Source organism: Melopsittacus undulatus, chromosome 1, assembly GCF_012275295.1.
Source record: "Melopsittacus undulatus isolate bMelUnd1 chromosome 1, bMelUnd1.mat.Z, whole genome shotgun sequence".
In the NCBI taxonomy this organism is placed as follows: Eukaryota; Metazoa; Chordata; class Aves; order Psittaciformes; family Psittaculidae; genus Melopsittacus; species Melopsittacus undulatus.
Genome location: NC_047527.1, coordinates 90483501 through 90509799, shown reverse-complemented (window position 1 = coordinate 90509799; position 26299 = coordinate 90483501). Strand labels below are relative to the sequence as shown.

Genomic DNA, 26299 nt, shown 5'->3' with positions numbered 1-26299 from the left:
CTATTTGTCTTTCACTTTTCTCTCAATTTGCCCTCCCTATGAGTTTGCATTCCAAAATAAACCCACAAATGAATAAACTAGTAATCTGTGTTGTGGGGTGTGGTTTGGTTTTCCCTGATTTTTTTCCACAAAGCACAGAATTGCTACAGATAATACTGGCTGTTAGATTGAGAGTTTATGTGCTATCTAAGAGGCATAAAAGCCAGATACCAATTAGGTCACTTTGGAAGTGCACAAATGTGTCTGAGCTTCTGTGCTATAAAGCTGACCAGACATTTCTGCAGATCCGTTTCTCTAGGTCATAGTCCTACTGTTGCACAGCAGTGAGTTGAAGTGGCAGACCTGTACTATTGACAAACAAATCAAACATTTGTTACATCATTATGTTGAAAAGCTGCAGTCTAAGAAAATGAGACCAGAATAAATTAATGTGTATGTGTAGTTAGGTAGGAGGAGACTTTTGAAGACTGAAAATATCGGAATACTAGAGGTACATGAGTGTAATGATCTTAGAGAAAGATCTCACTGATGGTCTCTACTTCCCATCAGAAAATGCTTGCAAAAGCACTGGATTAAGGTGCAGTTGGTTATACTGCAAGTTTAAGAGCAAAACTGTGCTAGCAAATATGGAAAACTTTCTGCAAGGAGAGATGGAGATAGGCAGTGCTAAAAGAACAGTTTGGCAGCTGCCAACAGAAGCTGATAGTATTGCACTTAGGAAGTAATAATGAAAAGGCCAAAAAAAAGTAAGCATTTGAGGACTCTGGATGCAGCACTTGGGAGCTCAAAGTTACCAACTAGCTTAGGTTCACCTCTGGAAAAAACATGTATTTTCTCTGTACTTAAAGGAAGGTTATTCCATGGCCTAATCTGAATGCTGATTCCATTCATACTGCTGACACAGCTACAACAAAAAAGACAAGCCTTTCTTAAACCACATATATACAAAAAAGAAATAACTTAAATTTAATGTCTTCTTTACAGATTGCCTATTATGAAATACAAAATATGGGAAATTATAGTTAATCTAAAACTATTTTATTTCTATAATCATAGCCACTCAAAGCTGAAATGGATCTTACTGGTGGTCACTGAAGCTACCTGTATCTTATTCTTATAGACACAGGATGGGATTCTGCTTATCAGCTTTAACTATCAAGGCAGGCAAGTTGTGTAAGGTGTCTTTCTAGGCTCTCTTTACAGTAAATGACAGAACCTCTGGAGTACATTCTTCACATCTATTAATGTCTTCTATTATCTAGTCTTCTAACATCTATTAATAGATAGAAAGAATTCCTCAGGGGCATCTCTTTCTTCATTTACAATGAGAGAATCAAGATTCATCTGAGAGCAGATGCTCACCTTTTACATTGTTAGAACTGAGTGTGGTGGATGCTATCCATAGCATCTTTCATCCCGTGAAAGGGTGAAATGTGGGATTGGACTGTACTAAGCATTTGCAGAGATAATGGCTGTGTCTGCATTACTGTTTTAATTCACAGTGGGACTATATTCTTCATTTAAATCAACCCCATTTACTATGCTGTGATTCACATTTAGAGAAGTCTTAGGGTATACAAAATGGGTATCTTTCTGATGAAGTGAAATGGAAAATACACTCCCAGACAGCACCTAAACTGCAGTTTACAGCTAATCCAAAATAATCCCCAGCAAACACATATAGTGTGAATGTCAGTCCTCAGCACCAACTGGTTTGCTGTACAGAACCATTCTTATTAGGCTGCACTACTTGCCAACATACACAAAGACAGCTGATTCAGATCAACTCCATGTTTCAAACTTCCTTGTGAAAAATACATCGTAAGTATGATGGAGATTTTGAACTCACAGAAGAAAAGAACAGAAGCATAGACCCTGGAATAAAGGTTGTAGTCATGCTGTTCTGGTTGCAGCTGAGGAAAATGAAGGGGCTGCTGATGCCAAATGCACTCAGCTTTCTTTTACTGCTCCTATGCCAAAGATTGCCACCCCCTCAGTTAGCATAACTTAAAAGGGTATTTGTTCCTTTGCCATGTTTTTTTCATAATCGGTCAGGTTGATTTAAACAGTATAATAGTGAGGTCTGAAGTGTGTTGCCACCTATCAACATAAAAATTCTTCAGTAAACAACCTTACCCTCAAGCCCATGTAAAATTAGCTTAAAAATACATAAGAGCTTTAAAATCTGTATTTTTATTTACCTGCTGGCTTTTGTGCCTTTGTGATTCATGCTGGCAGGTTTCTGAACAACAATGATTCTGAGAAAATACCCATTCTCTCAAATTAAAGCTGAGGTTTTCAAGTAATCATTGGCTCAAGCAGCCAGAGTTTAAGCAAACCACTCAGTTTAGTGATTTCACAGGCAAATCACAAGAATTATAACCGCCAGAAGTTTGGCCATTCTCCTGAATTAAACCTGTGTGCCCCAGTCCTGTTAAACCTGTCATTTGGGGAACTTCCTATGTGAATATTACAAAAATTAGAAGAAGAAGAAAGTCTGTTTGGTGCAGTCTGTTGGAATACTGGTATGCCAGGCCATTTTATGAGACTGGGCTGAGACTGTCAAGTCTCTGAAGCCAAAGCCTAAGGCAGTTCTTGTTGCTTGCTGTAACTTTCTTGGAGCGTTTTCACTAATCATTGCTGTAGTCTTACTACTCTTGCTTTTCTAGTAAGAATTGTAAGCTTTGGATCAAGGCTGGCTGGTTGTTCAGGTATTAATGTCTTAAAAGACCATCTGGTTTTAATAGTTCATAGAAAAGGACAAAGGCATACTGGGAGTTACTTTCGATATTTCTAAATTGTTCCACTATTGCGTTTTTAAACATTTCAGCAAAACTGATATTATAATAGGAGTGGTGTTTATACAAATACTCTTAAATTTTTGTTAAACAACTGTGCTCTGTATTAAATGACAAGAAATTTTATCTAGCGCATGCCAAAGGCATTCTGAAGATTTTTCCAACAGCTCTGATTCATCTCTTTGAATTCATTTTGTCTTAGAGATACAGTATAGACAATAGTGTTATTAACAATCAGCTATTTTAATATTCATTGCAATAAAGAGATTATTCTTGTAGAACTCTCAGCATAACTGGTTCTGCATTGTACAGACAAATAAGACTGACTGACTGATTACTGCCAGAATTAATGAACCTTTCTACACCCATATGCCGTATACACTATCATTCATCTGCAGTTTAATCACTAACTAGAAATTTAGAACTGATTGCAGAGAGACAGGACTCAATGAAGATATTCCTTGCAGCCTGGTATTTTTCGGTATCCAGCCCTACCACACAAACTTGGATCATGAGAAGCTTGCACAAAAACTCATGCACATTTTATGCAGCCAGGCAAGCAGCAGCCATTGCAGAACTAGCTGAAGGCAGGCTGGACTGATCTGCCCATCTCACATGAGACAGAGCTCAGCAAAGCCGCAAGCTCTTTGTGGCTCTTTCTGGTGTCACTGCAGTGGCAAATGAATGATTGCTTTAAGCCACTTTCCTTAGCAATATATGTACCACCTTTAAAGTTCCATGGGACACATTTTCTGTGAAATTACATAAATCCACTACATTTTTATAAACAGTTGATTGACTGAACAGGTTAAGTGCTGTGTTATGAGGGATAGAAATTCTGTCTGTACCACTGATAGAAAACCCCCACAAAAGTGGTTAGGAGTTTTTCTAGGAGGAGGAGGAGGAGGTGTGGATCTTATGGTACCATTCAGGGTAATGTTTGGCCCTAATTTTGCCTTCTTATCAGTTGATATCAAAGTGTTCTACAGAATAAAACAGTTCCTTGTATGGGGAAGTTTAAACAAAGAAAGGTAACAGCTTTCCTGAAACCCGATGATAATTTGGTGGGAGATATGCAAAGAGAACCCCCATTTATGGACTCCCACTTCTGTGCCCTATTCATAGGTACGTGCTGCCTCACAGTGCTGTCTAGATATACCAGGCATCTGTCAAGCTGTATTTTTTGCCCTGATATTCTCTTTGGCTGGAACTGGGCCATGAAGATTCACAGTAAGCTAAGGACTGTAAATATCCCTTAGACTTTATGGGAGGAAAAACTGGCATAATATCAAAGAAGAACAAGCACTTTCTTAAATTTCAGTTTTGTTAACTACTGTCATACTTGAAAGATTTCCCTGCAAAATAAGAAAGAACAGACCAGCTGCAGCGTGCTGTAAACAAGCAAAAATTAGAAAGAAGAATTCTTGCAGACTTTATCGTGTTATGGCAACAAAATCAGCTTTTGAGAACTACAAATCATGGAGTTTTCAGGGCTTTTTCAGACTTAATGACTTGCGCTGGTCATTAAGCCATCAACAAAACCTCTTTAAGTCTCCCAGTAAGACTGTAAATATTTGTTTTCTTCCAATTCACTTTGTTGTAGGAAAAGACCAAGTATCCCTATGCGTTACAGATGCATAGGCCTTTCTCAAAATTACATAATCACTAAAATATTCAGGCTCCATAGTTGGATTAAAATTCTTTTTAAAATGCAGATCCTCTTTTTGTCATCTTGTTTGGAGTCTTCTGACCTATGTTGAGCCATAGCAGACATGCTTATTTTAAGGTAACATAAAATTCTGAAAGCTGAGGTCTTGTGGAAGGATGGAAAGAAATATCTTACACATGACAGAGATGAAGCAAGACATCTGTGCACATCATCTGCTATGTGTCATGACAGCATTAGTGCTCAAGAATATGAGGATTAGTTGTCTCCAACAAGCACTTAGTTCCATGAAAAAAGTAGTCCTGAGAAAAGGTGAGAAAAAACATTCTGTTCAGCTATATCCTAAGTGATTTTTGAGTGAAGTGCCAGGGAAAATCTCTTTGGTGGGACATTGTATAGGTTCTGCAGGCATCCTTTTGCAGCAAGGAATTGGACTGATTTTATAGAAACATTCTGTAGAGTTGCAGGGTACAGCGGTTGTTTTGCTTGTAAACTAATGACTCCTTGCCCCTCAGTGTGCTGTTTCTGAGTGGTGGAAGAATTCTTCCCTGTAAGTTAGTGCTCTAAATTGTTTTTTCCAGTGTGATTAACATTCACTTTGCACAGAAAAGAGGCTGCATAGATTCTACATTCATTCTGCTTTTTTCTTCACTCCAGACACTATTCCTTCCGCTTAACAGTCATTCCCCTGGATACCATTCATTTCTGTTTGATGCAGGAGAATTTCCCCAAGCCATAGTACATAGACAGTATGTTTCCCATGAAATCCTTCCACATTACCTGCAGCCAAAGGAAATCAAAACATTAAAACTTACCAATAGGGAAAGCTGAAATTGGTATTGCCTTCAGTGTATTACTTTCTCAGTCTTGTTGCCAGATGATAAGAGGCCACTTACTTAACCCACCAAGTAGTTTGTGTATCCTATAGAAAGAACAACTTGGTTAATAACTTAAAAATTCAAGCCAGTATAAAGCCTCCCCAAAAGTTCTAGGGATATCAGATGAAAAATACAAGTATTCTGCTAACTCTGAGCTATGGGGTCTCCATGGGTCTTAACCTGGGCAGCATGTAAAAATGCTGCCAGGGCTGAGAAAAAATTTTTGCTGTAGCACATTATTAATAGTTAATGTTTGTGCATTTTGCCACTGCAACCAAAGGAAGATAATAAATTGTTACTGTAATGTAGAGAATATGCTGACCTTTCTTTCAAGCTGTTAAATCAATGGGCAGGAGGACAATGTTAAACCACAGGGTAGTTTTGGACCACCCATTGTAACAGCAGTGTCATCTTTTCTTTTTTTCCCCAGAACGAGGTGGCAATGCTTCTCAAGCCAATATCAGAGAAGATTCAGGAAATCCAGAACTTCAGAGAAAGGAACAGAGGGAGTAAAATGTTCAACCACCTCTCAGCTGTCAGTGAAAGCATACCTGCCCTTGGGTGGATAGCAGTGGTGAGTGACACACAGGATGGTTGGAAGGGTTGTAAATGTGCTTCTGGATGGTGTGGCCCAGAATAGTTTCAAATCTTGCAGAACTCTGCAGTCTCATCTGCATAGTTCTTCAGTCTACTACACCCAAGAAGGTGTTCTGTAATATACCTAGTACATCAGGGAAAGTATCTGACTAATGTTTTACTTCCTTTCTCCTTCTGTTATTTCCTGCTACCATGGTTTGATGGTCCTAGTCTCCTAAACCAGGCCCTTATGTCAAGGAGATGAATGATGCTGCTACCTTTTATACTAACAGGGTATTAAAGGACTACAAGCACAGGTATGTTGCCAAGCCCCAGTATCTAGTAGCCAGAGAACAGAGCATTAACCATACAGACAGGGTTCACAGTGCCATCACAGAAAGCCTTTTGTAAACTAAAAAGCATTTGATAAAATCTGCTTGCAGTAATATATTTTCTCCTCCCCATCTTTTACCCACAGCATGTTGCAGTGAGAATGGCAGCAGCACCAGCAGTGCTGGTTTTCAGTCTCTGCAAATGACAGAATTATATTTAATTTTCTGGCATTACAGCATCATAAGCTTATATGCAAATGTATATTTACATATCAGTGTGTGGCCAACTAGCTGCCGTGCATCCTTGTCTCATTTGTGCACTCATACTGTGGCTGTTCTTGCTCTTTGCTTGAAAGTATGCATTTAGGTGGTAGATATATACAACTGAGCATCTAATTTCATAGCTACCAGTTTGATTTTTTTTTTCTGTATGACTGGATTGTTTTTAAGAGCACAAGGAATTCATTAAAAAGTTCTGTGAATGAGATTTGTGAGCTGGCAGCAAAAAAGAAAAAAATACAGGTCCTTTCTATGCCCTCTTAGAAAAGTCATATATAAATCATGTTGATTTGGTACTTTTGGAAGCCACATTTTGGCTCTTGGTTTTTCTATCCCAGTGAAGAACAGTATTTGCTATTGAGTTTTTCCTCTTTAGTGAGGAAAACTATATCTATATAAAACCCGGTTGTATAGATTTCTATTTATTGTCTAGGTTTAAATATCCATCCCTGGCAGTGTTCAAGGCCAGGTTGGATGAAGCCTTGGGTGATATGGTTTAGTGTGAGGTGTCCCTGCCCATGGCAGGGGGGTTGGAACTAGATGATCTTAAGGTCCTTTCCAACCCTAACTATTCTATGATTCTATGATTCTATATATTATGTACTATATACAGTATTTTATATTTTTATATATTATGTATTATTCCTGAAGCCTTAGTTTACCTACTGAAAGTAGTACCCACTGGGGTTACTGAAGATATTTAGAATACAGATTGGTACTTCTGAAGAAGAAAATGTCTTACCTAACACTGTAAACAGGGTACATTATTTAGGTATTTAGTTCTTCCCCTAATAAGGAATTCATTTCCTGTTTTTCACAATGTCTTCCAAAGTAGTGGAAGGCTTTCCCTTGACTTCAGTAGGCTTTGGATTAAACACGTTGACTCAGATCCTCAGCAGTATTAAGAATCAAACTCCAAAGGAAATAAATACGAGGTAGACACCCAAATCCTTGTAAACATCCAGTCCATAGCCATCACTACTCAGTAATAATTTTTCATAACCAAAGACTTAATCTTACAAGCAGTTTCTCTCTCTCTCCATATTTCTTGTTCTCACTTACTGTCCCATCAGAAGACTAAGCCTTCCAGATAATGTTTCCAGAGCCAACTGTGACTTGTACTTGAAAAATTCTTTATGTATAAATATTTTAGTCTGATGACTATAACATGATCCAGCATTACCCTGGCTACATTTGAACTTGGAAACTAAAATGCTTTACAGAATCCATGGATGTTTAATTTTCTAAAATTCAGCTCCCTGAAACTGAGTCTGAGAGGCTGCTGCACAGCTCCATATACCTTTAGTGCTTCTTCAGTTGACTTGGAGCCTGATTGGAATGATGACGCACCTTCATGAGTCACTCTGTGCTAGAGGCATCCTTGGCCTTTGTTTGTCTATGGAAGGATCTAAAAGCTTTCTAGTGTAGTAGGCTTCAGTATTTTCAGCACTGGGCTGGCTGGCTGGCTCTCTGCTAACCGATTTGTCCATGGCTTTAAGGCAGACATTGGGTTTTACGTGCTTTAAGCAAGAATAGCAATGCTTTCAGGTTTTAAGTACATTCACACATATAAGTATTGCCTCTTTTTACAGTGACACACGTCACGTTGATTGGGTGAAGTCATATCTGAACATCTGGTCTGAGCTTCAAGCTTATATCAAAGAGCATCATACCACAGGTCTCACCTGGAGTAAAACTGTAAGTACTCTTTCCTTCTTCATGATGACCATAAAATGCCAGTAACCAAGTTGACTTTAACTGCAGGTCATTAGCTCAGGAAAAATAAATATAGAGGCCAGGGCAAAAGTTATGGTCCATGGACTTCCCAGTCAAGACAGTAAAATTTTGAAAGACCTGGAGATGTGTCAGGCCATTAAGGTATAGGTTTGGCAGAAGAGGAAAGAATGATTTGGGACAATTATAGCCATAACTTCCAGCTGCAGATGGTGAGGAGAGGCAGACAATTCTCCAGGCCTGCTCCAGTATAAGGTAGAAACAAAAACAAACCCCAGAAATTTGAAGGATATGCCAGACTAAAGGAAAACTGGGGGAACATGACAGGGAAATAAGAAGAAGGGTGGAAAGAATCCAAAGAAAAGAGAGACAGTAACAGGAAAAAGTAGCACAAGGGATACATACCAATTTCTTACTTCATAGCTAGCTATCTGTATAAAACTTATGCATACAGAAACAATTTCTGAAATACATATAAAGTAAATATAACTGTATGCCTTATTATGCTCTCTATTCCACAAACATCTCTATATAAACAGCTTATGTGTGTTACATGTGAGATGCATAGAAAGATGATGGCCATGAATACTGTTCTCTAAGAGATGTAGCCCCGTCATAGAAGGCCACCAAATTGGTCAGGCAGGATTTTCCCCCAGTAAAGCCATGCTGGCTGTCACCAAGCACCTTGTTTTTCATGTGCCCTAGCATGCCTTCCAAAATAATCTGCTCCCAGATTTTGCCAGGCACAGAGGTGAGACTGACTGGTCTGTAATTCCCCGGGTCATCCATTTTCCCCTTCTTGAAAATGGGGGTTATGTTTCCCTTTTTCCAGTCATTGGGAACTTCACCCGACTGCCATGATTTTTCAGTTATGATGGCCAGTGGCTTTGGAACTTCATTTGCCAGCTCCTTCAGGACCCGCGGATGGATTTCATCAGGTCCCATGGACTTGTGTACATTCAGGTTCTTAAGATGGTCTCGAACCAGATCCTCTTGTACAGTGGGCCCAAGGTCTAGGTTTTCACAGTCCCTGCATCCGCCCTCCAAGACTCGGGTGCTGCGGTCAGAGCCTTTGCCAGTGAAGACCGAGGCAAAGAAGCCATTCAGAACCTCAGCCTTCTCCAAGTCCTGTGTAGTCAGTTCTCCCGAAAGTTTCCGGAGGGGGCCTACATTGTCCTTAGTCTGTTTTTTAGCCACTACATACCTATAAAATCCCTTCCTGTTATCTTTAACATCCCTTGCCAAGTTTAGCTCCAATTGGGCCTTAGCTTTCCTAACTTGGTCCCTAACTACCCGGACAACATCCCTGTATTCATCCCAGGCCACCTGTCCTTGCTTCCACCTTTTATAAGCCTCTTTTTGCTTGTGAATTTTTCTCAGCAGCTCAAAGGTTATCACATGCTCAGCTTGCAAAAGCAAAGCCAGGAGGAGGAAGGAGTATATATAGGCAATTTTTTATTTTTTTTTAATTGAATGACTATTCAGGGGACTGGTATAGACCATCAGATAATCTAATTTCCAGATCAACCTATTGTAGGAACTCAGGAACATAGGGAAGTGAAGTAGAGCTTTTGGATGGAATGTATTTTAACACAGAATAAGGGATGGAAGACCTCTCCTATGAAGAAAGGTTGAGAGACTTGGGCTTGTTCAGCCTGGAGAAGGACAGGAAAGCCTTATTGCAGCCTTTCAGTATATAAAGGGAGCTTATAAGAAAGATGGAGAAAGACTTTACCAGGTCCTGTAGTGACAGGACAAGGAGCAACAGTTTTAAACTGAAAGAGGGTAGATGCAGATTGAATACAAGGAAGGAATTTTTTTTATGAGGATGGTAAGGCAGTGGCACAGGTTGCCCAAAGAAGCTGTGGCTGCCCCATCCCTGGGAATGGTCAAAGCCTGTCTGGATGGGTCTTTGAACAACCTGGTCTCGTGAAAGGTGGCCCTGTCCATGGCAGGGGGATTGAACTGGTGATTTTTAAAGGTTCCTTCAAACTGAAACTGTTCTGTCATTCTGTGGCACCTGGAAAAGTTACTGTATCTCCCCATGTATGGAGCTGATAACCATGTAAGAGAATGTATGTTGGGGAGATAACCATGTAAGAAAATGTATGTTACTTGTACTCAGCAACAGATTATGCAACTTCTCTTCACATCTTGTACAATTACATATTGTACAAGGCCTTATAGTACTCAAGTATTCAAGTGCAAGTTCGAACACAGGAGAGATGATAATCTGTCTGTACTACTTAGTTCGAAGTAATGCAAAAATGCTTAAACATGATAAATTAGAAGACTGTAATTATCTGCTTCTTTGTAGGTTTCTGTAGTAAAAGATTAAAATATTAAACGTGATTTTCTTCCTTAATTTAGTACAAAATTGCACACTTGCTACATCCTACTCTATTATAATCATCAATGTGAGAAGACTTAATGATTTTTAAATTATTAGATAAGGAAAAGAAGTTGTAGTGCCCTGTTAGCCGAATTAGCCTGAGAATCTGGGACAGATTTAGTTTTGGTAATACAGAGAAGGAATCCTCTTCACCCTTAATGGAACTTTACATGTATGGAAATAGTGTTGTAAGATAAAGATTTGTTATATATTGTTATATATTTGTTATATATTGTGAGGTGTCCCTGCCCATGGCAGGGGGGTTGGAACTAGATGATCTTAAGGTCCTTTCCAACCCTAACTGTTCTATGATTCTATGATTCTATAGCCATTTGATTAAACTGGAGGAACTCTCAGTGCTGGTGGGTACTGGTAAGTCTTACTCAGAAGTGTAGCTGTTGCAAATTGTATTTGACTGGTCTTATACTCATCTTTCTATTCCCCATTTTTCCCCATTATTATTATATAGTGTTACATAATTCTCATTTTATCTTATACCCATTTTTATTTCCTATTATTTCCCATTCATCTTTCTATTTACCCATCAGATCTTTCTATTTCCCTCTCTTCAGTTTTGCAAAAAATTGCTGAATGCAAATCTGGGTGTGAGTTGTTTATATTAAGCATAGCTTCCTACCAGCAGTGCTCATTCCATCATGAGTGATAAGCCCATTACAGCATCTGAAGTATTGATTTCACTCACTTCAGATATCACTTAGATCTGGAAGTTGACTTGGAAGTATGGCTCATTTAAATTATCATTCATATAATGTGTGTCAGAAATATTAAATTCAATTGCTGGCACATTTTTATGGATGTATATTTTTTAAGTTTTACTTCATGTAAAATTACATGGGTTTTTCATTTCATGATTTATTTCATGTTTTACCTCAGAATTCTATGTGAATTTAAGGAAATTAGAATCCAGTAAATTAGCAGGTTGTTTAAATAGCTTATTGTTTAAATGTTGTATAAATATTTCTATGAAGCTTGGTAACAAATATATGTAAGAAAGCAAGAGTTACCCAAGTGATAATTTCATTTTTACTATACATTTTAAAGAGAGAATGAAAGTCACAGATTCATGCTGTGTGAAGTGAAGCATAAAGGTCTGCAGAATCAGGGCCTAAACATAAATAGATGTAAAAGCTGTAGAGATATTCCAGACACAGTTGTTAATCATTGCACACAGCAGCTTCTACTTACATGCATAAAAGGAAAAAGCAAGCATTTGGCAAAGCATTAAGAAAGTGGCACTTTTATGAAAGGGAAAGGTTGATGCAGAAATGCTATTTTACTGGAAAGAGAGAAAGAAAGTCAGGTTTTGGCCTGTATAAAAGATATAAAAGTACATTATACCAATAGTTTACCCTTTACAGCTGCAGAAGTCAACAAAGCATTGCTTGAAGCTTTATATAAAAAGCTATTAAGTAATGTATTTGGCTGTTTCTAAAGAGAGTAAAGAGTCAGGGAGAACAATAACTACTGCTTCTTTCAGAGCTGTATTCTCATAGCTTGAACTGCAACAAACCCCCAGGAGCATCTGTCTGCACACAACTATGCTTGGTTTCCGAAAAGGAGGGGACAGGAGTTTTTAATGGGCAGTTGGCCTCTTTACCTCTAGGTTCTGTATACAATGGTACACACAGTTCTGGCCATGCTTTATGGCAGTATCCCAAAGCTGTGCCATTTACAGCCCTCCTGTACCTTTCCATCAAGCTGCACAGGGCAGCTGCAGCTAACCTTGGAACAGATCGCTAGTGCATACAGTAAAGTGTTCCTGGCTCTGGCAGTAAGCACGCAGGCAAACACTTTACAAGAAAGTGAAAGAAATGTCTTAATAAATTACAAGACAGACACTGAAAGAGATGCAAAAGCTTGAAATAATAGCTAAGCAGTTGGCTCTGGCAATAACGGTTACTTCTATCAGCTTCATAATAAATCTGTGATAAAAGCAGATGCTTACAGATCTTTGAATCTAACACAATGCTTTCTCCTTATTCACTTTGAAGTGAATAAGGTATGGGACAATATTTTACCCCTCGAGAACATGCCATTGAAATGTGTGGGACTGTGTGAGGAGAAAGCCAAGAAATCAGTGGAGTTAAGGACCTTGAGACCTTTGTGTATCAGAGCAAGTTTTGCTACCCATATGAAGTAGTGGTACAAAACTGGGCCTTATGTAAATTACAGGCATTTCAAGACATGATTGATACAGTTATAGTATTTGTTGGTACAGTGCTCACAGAAGAAAACTACATATTTAAAGTATGTATGTTTGTGAGGAGGATTGTCCCAGAGAGTAAAAAGCTCCATTCTGTATTTTCACCATCATCTGAAGTATTCATTTCCATTAACTGATTGTACATATGTCAGAAAATATATGCTTGTCAGTGGAAGTCAGATGAATCTACACTATTTCCTTAAAGTGTAATTTTGTAGTTCATTACTTTAAATTTAAATGTGAGCCACCTTCTGCCGCACATATTCTGTGGTGATTGGCAGCTCACTATACTAACTATGCTCACTAAATCTCAAGTTATCAATCCTGAAAATGGGAACAGCAGCAATTACCAACCTAATGGAAATTTGCAGATTTTAATTTGCTACCAGATACAATATTCTCAGATGTCAATGAGTCCTATGCAAAAGCTGTTACTATAATGAAATGTTTTATGTGCCCAGTGTAGCATTTTACCCATGCAGCAACTGTCATTTTTTCTTGCTACAACTTTCTGACTTCACATGAAATCTACATCTGTAACAGTAATCTATGTCTTTTTTTCAATTCTTACTGATAAACAGCAAGTGCCCTGTCTTTTGGGGTTTTTTGGTTGGTTTTTTTTTGCCTACAGAAGGGACTCTATTGAAGTATGGCTCTTTTTTCCCCTCTCTACTGTTTTTTGGTGGTCCAAAGAAATGAACACCTGTAATATAAGTTCACAAGAATGCCTAATAAAAGTTTGTTTGCTACAAGGACTGCATGAGTAAGTTGGAGGAAGTGAAACTTTTGCTCCTATTTCTGCAGGTTAACTTTGCAGCAAGAAAACCAACAGTGATAATGGGAGATTGCTGTAGATTTCTGTACATCAAATAAGTGTTAAGAAACAAATTTTGCTCAAGGATAATTGTCTGAATGTTTCTGTCAGTTGCAGGTAGATCTGCAGTTAGATTCTTTGTATATAATAAACATTTAGGACAAATTTTGCCAGCAGGATTTTTTACAAAGAGGAAATATTTACAAACTAGCAGTGAATTTCATTACACTGTTTAGTTTCCAATACAGAATTTCACTCAAGTGACAAATGTCTCCCCCTCCTTTAAAAATCAAAATAAATTCTTAGGTGGAAGTCTGCATCTTTAGATCTCAGAAGCAGCTGAGATTTATTTATACCCTGTTCCCATTTAAGACAATACAGTATCTTCCAGTCTTTTTTTTCCTGAAACATCTTTTAGAAACATTTCTAACTCATTAGATAGCACTCTAAAAACACTCTTTAAAAACTGAAATTCTCCACAGGCTGCACACCAAGAAGGGCCATCCTAATTCCTACATTACCCTAATTGAGTAAATTACACTAGTGTCAGTACAGACTTTGGCCATCTCATTCTAAATAATCACCTCCAGGGATTTTCTTACAAAAATGGCCCTATCTCCCTCCTGTACTATAAAATATTTCCCAGAAATACATCATCTCACTACATAGGGAGGTGAACAAGCTGCAAAAGACCAACTTCTGCAGGCAAAAGCCTCCTATTATCCTTCCAGTATCTCTTCTCTGCTATGTTTACTTTGACCCACTTATCAAGCAGCCACTGTCTGAGCCACCTCACTAAAGCTAAAGGTCAAAACTGTAGTGCCAAATTCCAGCCACAGCCACAACTGCAGTCCCAGGGGCCTTATTCAGATAGAAGTAAGGGCAGCACAGATATACTGATTTAAATGCCGTTATCTTGGATAAGATGCAAACATTTTCAGTGCTCAATTTTTCTTAGTCATAGCCTTTCCTCTCTTTTTCTGTCCCCTTCCATTCCTTTCTCTATTTCCATATACTTTTTTGTTGAAAAATTTGCATCCTTTAACCTCTGCTGTTTCTTTCTCAGACAATAGGCAATGCTCAGGTTTTGGTACACTGTCAATTCAGAAACTGGCCATCCTGGCAACTCTGCAATCGTTGCCTCTTTGGTGGAGATTGTCTCAATTATATCCAAGTCCCTTTGAAAGAAAGCAGTTTTACTCCCTTACCCCAACAATGGCTGACAATGTTTGTCTTTACTGGGTATCAATGGTGTCCTTTTAACATCAGTGACCAAACACCATTCAGAGGTATTAAGAGAGAACCTAGGAGAGGCTTGTTTGACAACAGCTGTCAAATGCAACCTGACCTGTAACATAATGCAACCTAGTTCCAGCAGAAAAGGAAAATTGTAAGTATATAAAATAGATAAAAAGGAAGAGGTACATCTATTAAAACTTTTACTATATTGCTAAAGGGATTGATCTTCTTTTAACTGAATGTTTATGTAACTAAAAGATGCTTTAATGTGTCTGTTGGAGTACATTACTTGTTGACAATTACATTATCAGTTCTCAAATGATTTAGAAGACCTTGCCTGTGTAAAACATTGGGTAACTGTGAAGATGTAAGCACCATTTTAAATCCTGAACAGGTGATAAATAGCAGAAGGCTTCAAAGTTTTAAAACTCAAAAGATAATTCTCCTGAGGCTCAGTAACTAGAAAATAGCTTGGCCTGGTTTTTGTGGTTTTGTGTTTTAACTCCCAAAGATTACAGGCCCTGTAAGTCAGCTGTTTCATCTACTAAATTGCAGATCTCAGGGCAGCATAACCACTTGCAGACAGGTGGCTTAAATATGGTAGGTAATAGAACTGTTGTGCTAAGCTACTTTTACACAAAAAACACCTTAACAAGAGCTCTTGCCCCTGAGTCACAGTCCACCTGTTCTCAGAGGTTGATATGTGATATTTTGAGCTTCATGATTCTTCTCTTTGGCTGTGCATATGTATGGAAAGAACAATACAGACTGCTGTAATCATTTGAGGTGAGAAACTAGGATTACTGTAAAGGGGGAGAGAGAAAACAGGGGTATCTTTTTTTTTGAGAAGAATATAGTTCCCATTAGGATTCCTGTTCATCTGCTCCCATGAAAAGAAGGCTTTTCAATAAATTAAGGAAGGGATTTTATGCCTCTGTCTAAGCCACCTGTTACCTCAGCCACAAACAGATACTCCCCTCTTAATAGGAATGACTAATAAAATAGGTACTATATATTACACATGCATATGTAATATATTTATATGCATTATAAAAACACTTATAATCTGTTTTGTCTTGAGTAAAAATTACCATTGCCGCTACAAGAAATGTGTATTCATTCAAATACTGCTGAGCAGGTTCCCACCACAAGAACTTTGCTCCCCCAGTTTCTGTACTGCACTGGGTGAGCCTAAAATGGCATAAACACGGAGGAACATCGCAGGTGTCTGTACAGGGCCTGGCACATAAGTCCCTCATATCCCCAGAGATACAAGCCTCTGAGTAGGCTCCATGTTGCTACAATGCTACAAATATAGTAACAGTGACATGGAAGGCTAACCCAGGGAATTGTTCAGCAAGAGTGGCTCAGGAAATAGTAACATCTGTGATAAGACATAAAAAGAAATTCTTACTGTTTCTCAGTAGCTGAGTTTAGATCGAAAGACATGTCAAGCTGCATATGGCCACCAAAATTTACTGACTGCATGGCATTCAGAGCACTTGTGTTACATACAAACAGCATTTTATTTCTCTAACAAACAAGACTGGCTGTTGCCCTGTGATCTAGGGGAAGCCTTTAGGAGAAATGTGCTTTAACAAGGCTCAACTTCTCAGAAGCAAAGGGCTTCACTCATCTTTACTGTAATTTTAAGGGAATTAAATGAGATTCAAAATAGATGATTTTTAACAGCCAGCTGCATTAACATAAACACTCATTTCTTTTTTCCAGTGAGCCAGCTAGGTAGCCAGCAAAGAGAAAAAGTACCCTTCTGCCAGTTGTACAAAATAAAGATAGAAATACAACATATTTTGAGGCTGTACTGCAACCTTGTAAACCCTTGGACAGTGATCATACACATTAGAGAAAAGAAATAGTACATATCTATCAGATCCAGCTCCATGAGCAGCTTCAAACACTATCACTACAGGAAGCTACTGAGACACAGTCAATGGGAGGCCCTTGGGCCCCTCTGCAGGTGGTTCTGGGCTATCCAGCAAGGAGCAAACCCTGACCTGTTCCTGTCACCCCCTTCAGAGCATGGTTTAGTTGGAGGGTGAAGACAATTTTTTTCCCTGGGAGGAAATTTCTGGCATGTTCCATCCCCCACAGATTTGTAACTACATGGCTGCAGGAGCTGCATCTGCTGCTCTTGATAGGACCTTACTCGGAGAATTACATTTCTCCATATCGGAAAGCTCCAGGAGCAAGGTTTAAATCACATCAAGTGCACTATGATACAAAGCTAGCAGATTAAAAGTTAATGGCTTATTTTGATATTACATTCTCACCAAGTAAGGCTGAAGCTATCTATTCCCCTGATAATTTTTACAAGTGGTGTATTTGAAAACGATGGAAAAATGGCCACACCAACATGCTGATGGGATCTGTTGGCTATCAGCATAACTTGACGTGATGTCTATAGACACCACAGCACTGAGAGCAGCAGCTGTTACCGAGGCAAACAGCTGAAATAAAAGGAAGAAAGGCGGCTTGCAAATAACCGCCTCTGCTAGTCCAAATGGCTCTTAACACTCTTTGTATAAAGATACGCTGTTGTTAACATCTGCTTGAAGTTAATCTGAAGAGTTGTTTGCAGATAGCAAAGCTGGTAAGCACCTGCTGCTTTAGGATAGATGAACTTTTGTAGGCATATAACATGCTATTTTATTCCCAGCAGCTCTCACAACTACCACCCTATAAAGAACAGAAATGAATGGACTTTGTGAAGGGCACTCTAGTTGAAATTGAATAGGACTATACACAAGTATTGCCAGATACCAGAACAGTCTGAGTCTGGTTCAGAAATACTCTAGAGCCTGAGGATCTAAGTGGTTTTAGAAGGGTGACTAAGGAAAGCAAACCAATTGCTAGTGACTTAGATTGGTAACTTGGACATCTATGTATTAATAGAAATCAAAACTAATTAAAAAAGAAAGTTCCTGGAACTGCTTCACTGGGCTGACTTGCAAAATGCTCTTTGCATCAGCATATTTGAGTGCAGCACAGATCCCATCTTTATGGCATGCAGGGAATTCAAGAAGTACAGTGTGTTTTCTGCTTTTGCAGTTTATTTTTGTGTTTTCTGTCCCCTTGTTAGATTGTCTCTGAGCCACTCTTCCCATAAAGAATTCCACCTCACTTGAACGCTTGTTTGATTTCAGTCAAGTAAATCAAAATGGCAAAGAAAAGATGACAAAAGCCAGAGTGAGACTGAACCCCTCTTTAAAGCAAGTCTCTGTATGCCTCCTCATTAGTGAAACTTGTCTACCTTTTCCATGCCATTCTATTTCAATGGGGAATTGTCCTACTGGATGTGCCCATGCTGTAAGATGGTAGCTCTACAGTGGACCAATTAGTCCCTCCCTGTACTTCAGCAAACTTTTTTGCCTCAATTTGTCCTTCAATTTTGCCTTGGCCTAATTTATGACTGAAACTGTTTCTGGTTTCCAGAATGGCTGTAAATATCCAGACAACAATTGAAGATGCTCTGATACAGTATATGTTAGTTTGTGTAGCTGTAGCTCAGATCATAAACTAAACAAGAATTTGTCATACAGGACAACAGTTAACAACAGCAGTTCAGTCCATCTCTTATTTCTGTGACTGCCCACAATTGAGAGAAAAAGTGCGAAGGGTGACTGAATCCCACACATATCTTCTGAAACCTTGTGACAGCTCCTGTATTCTTAATTAGATCTCACTCATAATCTTTTGAGCTCAGTGGAGCTAGCCACTGATTTTGGTGGAGGGACCAGGCTTTTAAAGAGGAGGAAGCTTAAGTGAAAGGGATAATTTTTTTCCCTGCTCTTGAAACCCACTCAAAGGACTAGAATGTCTTCACTCCTTGGGTCAAGGACTGAGTTTTTTTACTAGAGTTGTCTTTTAATCAGTATTGCTTTGGAAGGGAAAGATGCTTCTATTTTCCCAGATTCCTTCCCACCTCTGCTCTTTCTTGAACAGTAAGACATTCTTCAGTCATACAAAACCACATCCAAGCTTGATTGATGTATTTAAAATCCTTCCTTTCTGTCTGTACTTTCACAAGATAGTTCTTTTGGAGGTCTGGGAGAGAGATCATCCACTTCCAAAGATAAATCCCCCTGAATTTTGCTTTCCCTCAGTTACACAGACATTCCTGTACTTTCACTGCCATTTGGGACACTTCCTTTGAAGCACTATTCAGCAACATCTGCTGGGCCTGCATGATCTGTGATGGTCTTCCATTTGACACTTTAAGCAAAGAGACCGGCAGAGTGACCCACCACTCTGTGTTGTACACTGAATACCCAGATAACTTCTACATCTTTTTTCTCTAATGCATCTTTTCAGCCTTTGCAGAATTTAACTGATAGTAATTCCAAATGAACATGGGAGTCTTACACACACAAGTTTCTAGAAAATCAGAGCACTGTATTTATGCAGATAGCAGCAATAAGGTATGTTTGGGAAATCAGATGTCAACCTGGAATTCGGGAAATCAGATTTTTATCTCAGACTATAAGTTATTAACCACTACCACTACTCCTCCTATAAAGCATACACTGTACTGTGAATGATGAGTGCCATTTCTGGGTATCCTGAGTATTTTAAAAAGCCCTGCACATGCAATGTTCATAATCCTGGATAACCAGGACAAAGTGGATTCAGTTGCTATGGTTGCAGGCAACAGATAGGAAAGATCTATACTGCATCTCAGGCAGCAACAACTGATTGTGCCACTAAATTCACTTATATTCTTTTGGTGTTTTTTATTATAATAATTCACAGTTGTGCTGACTCTGCTGCTGGTAACATTACTGGCATTAGGAGAGGCAGAAAGACTGGCACTGTAATTTGAAAGCCCAATGAGTAAGTTGTCCCTAGCCTAAAACAATGACCTACGACTACTAAATATGTAAACAGAAACACTCTGAGTTAAATGTATCCATGCAACAATGAAATGTGTCCAAAAGCAATCCAATCAGTGCCAATACATCTTGACAATCACAGAATCACAGAATCCCAAGGGTTGGAAGGGACCTAGAAAGATCATCTAGTCCAACCCCCCTGCAAGAGCAGGGTAAATAAATGATAATCAGTTCCAAAAGGGGATTCTTATATGTTTATAATTGATCAAAAAGATTTACTAGCATAGAAGAGAGCTCATTCCAGAAACTATCAAACTGTACCACTACACCGATTTCCTTACTCACTGAAATACCGGGAATGCAACAGTCTTTTTTGTGCAATGCAGTTTTAATGTCACTAACGTGGCAAAGAATTTTGCTATGTATTCATCACTAACGTATTCCATAACAGCTCCTTCAAACGCAACAGTATTTGTATGCTGAAGATGTATGTGCCAAAGGGGGCGTACATTAACAGGTTAACTAATATTATTCCTTTTCCATCCTACTCTAATTAGGGTCATAATGATTAAGAGGTTTGAATGCAGTTACTTACTCAAATGTGCCAAGCTTTTTTCTTTTTTTTTTTTGACATAAATATAAGAGTATGTCTGAAGAATGAAACCACAAAGAGCATGTTCACCTCAGGCCCTTTCCCATTATCAGTTTGGGATCACAGGCCAGAACAAGTTTGCTTTTTAAAATATAGCTACAGTTTTCACTCATGTGAGATGCATGAACCAGATGGATACTTTGCTGTTTCAGTTTAGTGGAAAGCAGAAAGGAATGGCATCATCAGTGGTTAAATATATCCTCTGAGTCCAGTTAAGCAGTATCTATTTACAGTATAGATTACCAGGGATGCACTTCTAACAACCTGTGTCTCTTAACAAAGGAAGCCAATCAGAGGAGCTGTGACTCTGTAAGTCACTGACATTTTCCCATTGTATCTGCCCATCTAATATATATGTACCGGGGTAGTGCATAACGTCTGTATAGCCATCTAAATGCGTCAGAGCCAATCTAATTTTTCATAACAGTTCTTTTGAAAGTCCCTGATCTGCTGTAGAGAGGTAGGATCAGAGTGACACTCAGTGGCAAGAGAGAAAAAGCGGTTCTCAGTTTCTCAGTTCTATCTCTAACATATTACTAGGATGCATAAAATTTTAATCAGATTATTATTCATATTTTCTGCCTGTTTGATATTATTCTATGTAAGCATCATAATTCAGACCTAAAGATGTACTTCTGGTTATGCAAAATGAAAGAAAGATTGGATTACTGACTTTACTAAGGCTGCCCTCACTTGTAACTTGTGTGCTGTGATCGCCTGCAACTGAAAAAGAAAAACGAATTTGAGAAATTGAACTAATATCTCAAAAACAAATTTCAGAAATGAGACTTGAATCATCATAGTTTTACATTCTGTTGTGTATGAAGCTTTGCAGATGACTTGAACAGTCTGAAGAATAATGTTTTACATCTTGCCTACAGTTCAGCATGCTGCATATGTATAACTGACAGTTCATGACCCTCACAGTTATTTGGGTTAGATCAAAACATTTTTTTATGTTTCTGAAGGCAGACCAAGATATTGCTAACTGGATTTGGTATCTGAAAAAAAGGGAGACATTTTTCTTTTTGTGTAAGAAAACACTGGAATAAATTATGGAATCTTTACTATTAAAGATTTCTAACATCAGTCTTGACAACTATTTTGATAAATATTTTAGGTAGAGTAGTTCTGCAGTAAGATAGTGCTGTGGACTGTTAGTCCTTCCAGCCTTGTCTACTTGGGAGCAGGGGAAGATTCACAGTATTATGTCTGATTATGGCGCCAAAAATTCTTCTGAGCTGGCAGCTGCCTAGAGTCAGTCAAACTCACAGCATTCAAGGATGTTAGTAAATAAGAGTTATCATAATACAATGTTCCTTGAAACAGTGTATGCAAAATAATTTCCATCTATGTCAAACAGGGTCCTGTAGCATCATCCATGTCTATGCGGTCTGTTCTAACAAGCAGCTCGTGCCTCTCACCACCACCACCGCCGCCACCGCCACCACCTGGACCTCCCCCCATCTTCGATACAGAAACTCCAAAGGATGAAGGAACTGCATCTCGCTCCGCCCTATTTGCACAGCTTAACCAGGGAGAGGCTATTACCAAAGGTCAGGAGAAATCAAATTTTGGTCCATGAATCAAACCATATCAAGAGCTACCATATGTATTAACCTAACTTCCACTGCATTTTTAAATTACATTTGAGCAACTCCTGAGGTTTCCAGGAAGTTTGATGAATGAAACTGCATACCAAAACCTCCTTCAGGAACAACAGCACTAAAATACATTAACATGCCCGAAATTCACACCATGTATTTTAGAAGTATCCTTTAAATTTTAAGGCAGCCAAGCTGGACATCTTCAGTCCCCAGTAGCTGGTGAACCTCTAAGTTGCAATCACAATAAAAATTTATCCCCCTTTCTGATTCACATTCAGTGTCCCAACCTGTGGCACAATGTGTTAAATGCTAGGTGAAAAAGTATGGCTCATAGATCAGCATGGACTGTAATAATAAAGCTTTTTGTAATAACACTGGACAGTTGTACCTACAGTGGATGGCTGTGATTTTAAATACATAGGATTGCCTTTAGTGCTGCAGGGATATGTCAAATATTGTCATAAATTAGAAAAAGAATCTCATTTTTATGGACTAAAGAGTGATATAACAAGCTCTCAGAGCTCGCTACAGAGAGCGACTAGAAGACATTGTGGCATTTCCTGTTATAGCTCATGCACAGAAAAAGAGGTTTTATAGAAACTGCTAAAAAATGTAGGCAGTTACACTTTAGATCATTACCCAGACAACTTTGAGGAAATAAAGAATTTAAATTCACAGAATAATTTAACACAATTACAAATGAACCCTTCCTGCTTAAATATGAACACCCTTAGGACTGGAAAACATACTCTCCTTCATGAACACCCTTTCTTTTTAGGGCTTCGGCATGTTTCTGATGACCAGAAGACTCACAAGAACCCCAGCCTACGTGCCCAAGGTCCATCTGTTCGTTCTCCAACAAAAAGCCATACTCCAAGTCCCACTTCTCCCAAGAATTCCCCGCAGCAGAGCCATGCCCCTGTCTTTGAGCTAGAGGGAAAGAAGTGGAGAGTGGTAAGTTCCAGTCACACCTCTGAACTCCAGCCTGCATGTTGCAAACCGGGTTGAGCACTGAAACAAATTGCAAGAAGCTCTCCATAGTCTAGGTGCAACAAGTCAAAGTTGCAGCTAAAATGGGATGAGTCTTCCATTGTTCTGCTTTGCTACAGTTTAGTTTTTACTATTCTGTAGCATCTAAAATTAATTAATTTGTCTCTGAAAATCATATGCTAATTCATCTGAAGAATGCTGGAATCAGCATATAAATTCCTTGCAAAATCAGACAATCCTCTAGAAACAAGTCCAGTGGAGAACTCCAGTTAAAATCCCTTCAGTCCATTCGTGCAAGTGAGAGATAAAGGTATTATCACAGAGCACTTTCTCCAGCTTTGTTAACCAATGGAATTACATACTTCTTTTTTATCACTCATTCCAAGCAAGTATGTCTCCCATGCTTAATAGTCAAGAAGTGTTTTCCATTTGCTCAATCTACAGATGGAAAAGGTAGATTTGTTTAAAGTTTGGATGTTAATTTATAGGTGTAAACCAAAGAATGTATGAGTGAAAATTCATGTGATTGAAAGAGGGGGAAAACAATATGCAGCTTAGTCATGAAGAAGTGTATACACACAGTGATTACTGTGGAGCTCAGTTTGCATAAGGTACAGTCAGTTTGCCGGGGTTATGTTGCCTTACAGTTACAGTACCTGGAACTTTCCTTATGCATCCATAGTCTTTCCTGGACATCCATGGAGTGTAAATTTCCTTTCATGCTTCATAATGAAATGTAATTTCTTCACCTATTACTCTTTATTGTATATGGTAATGCCTGCACCAGTTCATAACACCCTGTATAGAGCATTTTATAACATTTGGGAGAACAAAAGCCTTCTCTGTTCTTCATGGTGATGGTCTAAATTGGTTGGGAGCCAAGCAACAGTTTTGTGATTACATTTTAAAATTGTCATTCTTTGCTACAAAATCAATGGATTTTTGTAATGGCCTATGCTAAGTTCTTCAGTTCTGCAGCTCTAAAATATACTTGTGTCATCTAAGGGTGAATTAGGTGAAATACCCAGTCATCGAGCAGATTGCATTTTTAAGCCACAGGAAGGATATTGCTCTGTTGTAACTGAAGATGCAATGACTCGAGGATAAGTTGTTCTAAATTCTGACTGTTAGCAAGTTAAACTCAACCAATTAAATAAACTTTCTTTTGAAACAGGAATATCAAGAGGATAAGAATGACCTGGTCATTACCAACACTGAACTCAAGCAAGTGGCCTACATTTTTAAGTGTAACAAATCTACACTTCAGATAAAAGGAAAAATCAATTCAATTACTATTGGTGAGTGGAGAGCTCAGCTGGGTTTCAAATGCTAGTCTTGAAAAAAATGACTTCTGTGATTAATAATGCATCTGAATCATTCCATTCACTGTAATGGATTGGTCACATGAGTAAAGTCTCTCAGCTATGCAGTACAAGACTGGGGATTTTCATAGTTAATGCAGCAGGTGTGCATATATTTGCTTTTATCTTGCCTTTCTTATTTATGACTGCTTTTATTTTAGACAACTGTAAAAAGTTTGGCCTTGTGTTTGACAACGTTGTGGGAATCGTGGAAGTGATCAATTCCAGGGATATTCAGATTCAGGTAAATATCTATTTGAAAAAAACAAAGATAGAGAACAAGAAGGCAAAAAGTAAAGTCCAACATGTAGCTACAAGAGATTTTAAAAACTCACAGGAGCACAACAAAACAAAGAGATTGATGCATCCAAATATATCTTTATATGCATTAAATTTTGGTGAGCTATTCAGAAAATGCCTATGAAAACTATTGACCCTCACTGAGCAAACCTCCGTTAGCCCAGTCCCTTCTGGTTCCAGTGAAGCTGAGAGATCTGTATGCACTATAAGAACTGTTATTTCTGGCCCTAATTTTCTTGCTTTCACGCTAAACAGCTCCTAATACTTGAAAGTTCAGTGGTGCTTATGGAACAAATCCTGGCAGTTAGCAAATTGATTTCTAAGACCAGAAGATGGTTATTTCTTTTTCTTACTCTCTGACTGGAAATGCTGAGACAGACTGTCAAAGGGCAGCTAGATGACATAAAGTAGGTGCCAGGGTTTTGAAAATCTCCCCCGCTAGTGATGTGACAAATTACAAGAGTAAGTAATGTAGTCACTTGCCTACAAATGGGCTATGAGCCTCTACTGATTTTGTCTTTGATAACTGTTAAACAAAGCTTTATCAAAGATCATCTTCCTTGGGGTTCTCATGAAAAGAAGATAAATGTATTTTAAATCCATACATTGCCCTCCCTACTGGGGACACTTGCCTCATCCAAAATAGAGCAATCATCCCATTCCAAAAAGGTCTAACTATACATGCTTTAATACTGGGTTGTGTCCAAGATACATGACCTAGTCTCAACAGGGACTTTAGGATGTATTCTTTCAAGTGAAAAAGAAATGAGATGTTTATTAAATTATATCAAACTGCTGGTCTTCAAAGTGCTTAAAAGGTTGTACCTGCTGTATGACATTACATATACAGTCCTGCTCCATACATCAGAAATGCTCGTCACAGCCACCACATGGAATAATGGGAAGATACTTCTTTATATTTTGAACCTCATGCAAATGGCTGACATTGCTACTAGTTGTGCATCATCTGCTGAACTGTAACAAGCAGTTTTATTCATGATCCCTACATGACTTCTTATGGCAGAGGCAGTTAGTTAAAGATCCCAGCATCTATTTGAGTGCTTTTTAAAATAGATTATCATTACCTCTAAAACTATTAATGAGAGCTGAAAAATTCTTATGTAATGAATAGTGAAACCACAGCTTTCTAATACTCAAATAAAAGGGGAATATTTTTTCTAAGAATCCAAATTCTTTTGAATAGCAGGTTCTATTAATATTACATAAATCTTCTATGCCATAGAGTGGAGTTCCACTTAAGAAGGCAGAGTCTGGCTACATGCTATATGCCACTTGAAGCAGGCAGTTTCTGTACGGTTTGGCTAGGACAAGTGCTGAACACCTCAACTTTCTCAATATTTTGAAGACCTGGTCTTATAATTTCCAAATACATGATACGTTAATGCAACAAATCTCTGTAAGTTCGTCCTACAGATTTTGCTATGGGTACTCAGTGCCATATTGCTTGTCTATCCTTTCTCTCATTTATTACTATAATGCAAGAAAACCGACCACTTGTTCTTTTGTTGCTGTCACATTAAAGGAACTGAAACTGAAAATATGTTCTTATGTTGAATGATGGGAGAAACTTTTTCATTAACAAGTAC

General features: G+C 38.5%; 1 protein-coding gene across 2 annotated transcripts in view; it reads left to right on the top strand.

The window, feature by feature from the left end:
• The window catches only part of CAP2 (cyclase associated actin cytoskeleton regulatory protein 2), a 68662-nt gene that overhangs the window by 38389 nt on the left and 3974 nt on the right, over window positions 1-26299 (top strand). For both annotated transcript variants that reach the window (XM_005149889.3, XM_031049732.2), the window contains 7 exons: window positions 5773-5916; window positions 6150-6235; window positions 8122-8227; window positions 21798-21990; window positions 22820-22995; window positions 24206-24329; window positions 24554-24636. In XM_005149889.3, the coding sequence (XP_005149946.1) occupies window positions 5773-5916; window positions 6150-6235; window positions 8122-8227; window positions 21798-21990; window positions 22820-22995; window positions 24206-24329; window positions 24554-24636 (912 nt within the window). The remainder of the gene's footprint in view (window positions 1-5772; window positions 5917-6149; window positions 6236-8121; window positions 8228-21797; window positions 21991-22819; window positions 22996-24205; window positions 24330-24553; window positions 24637-26299) is intronic.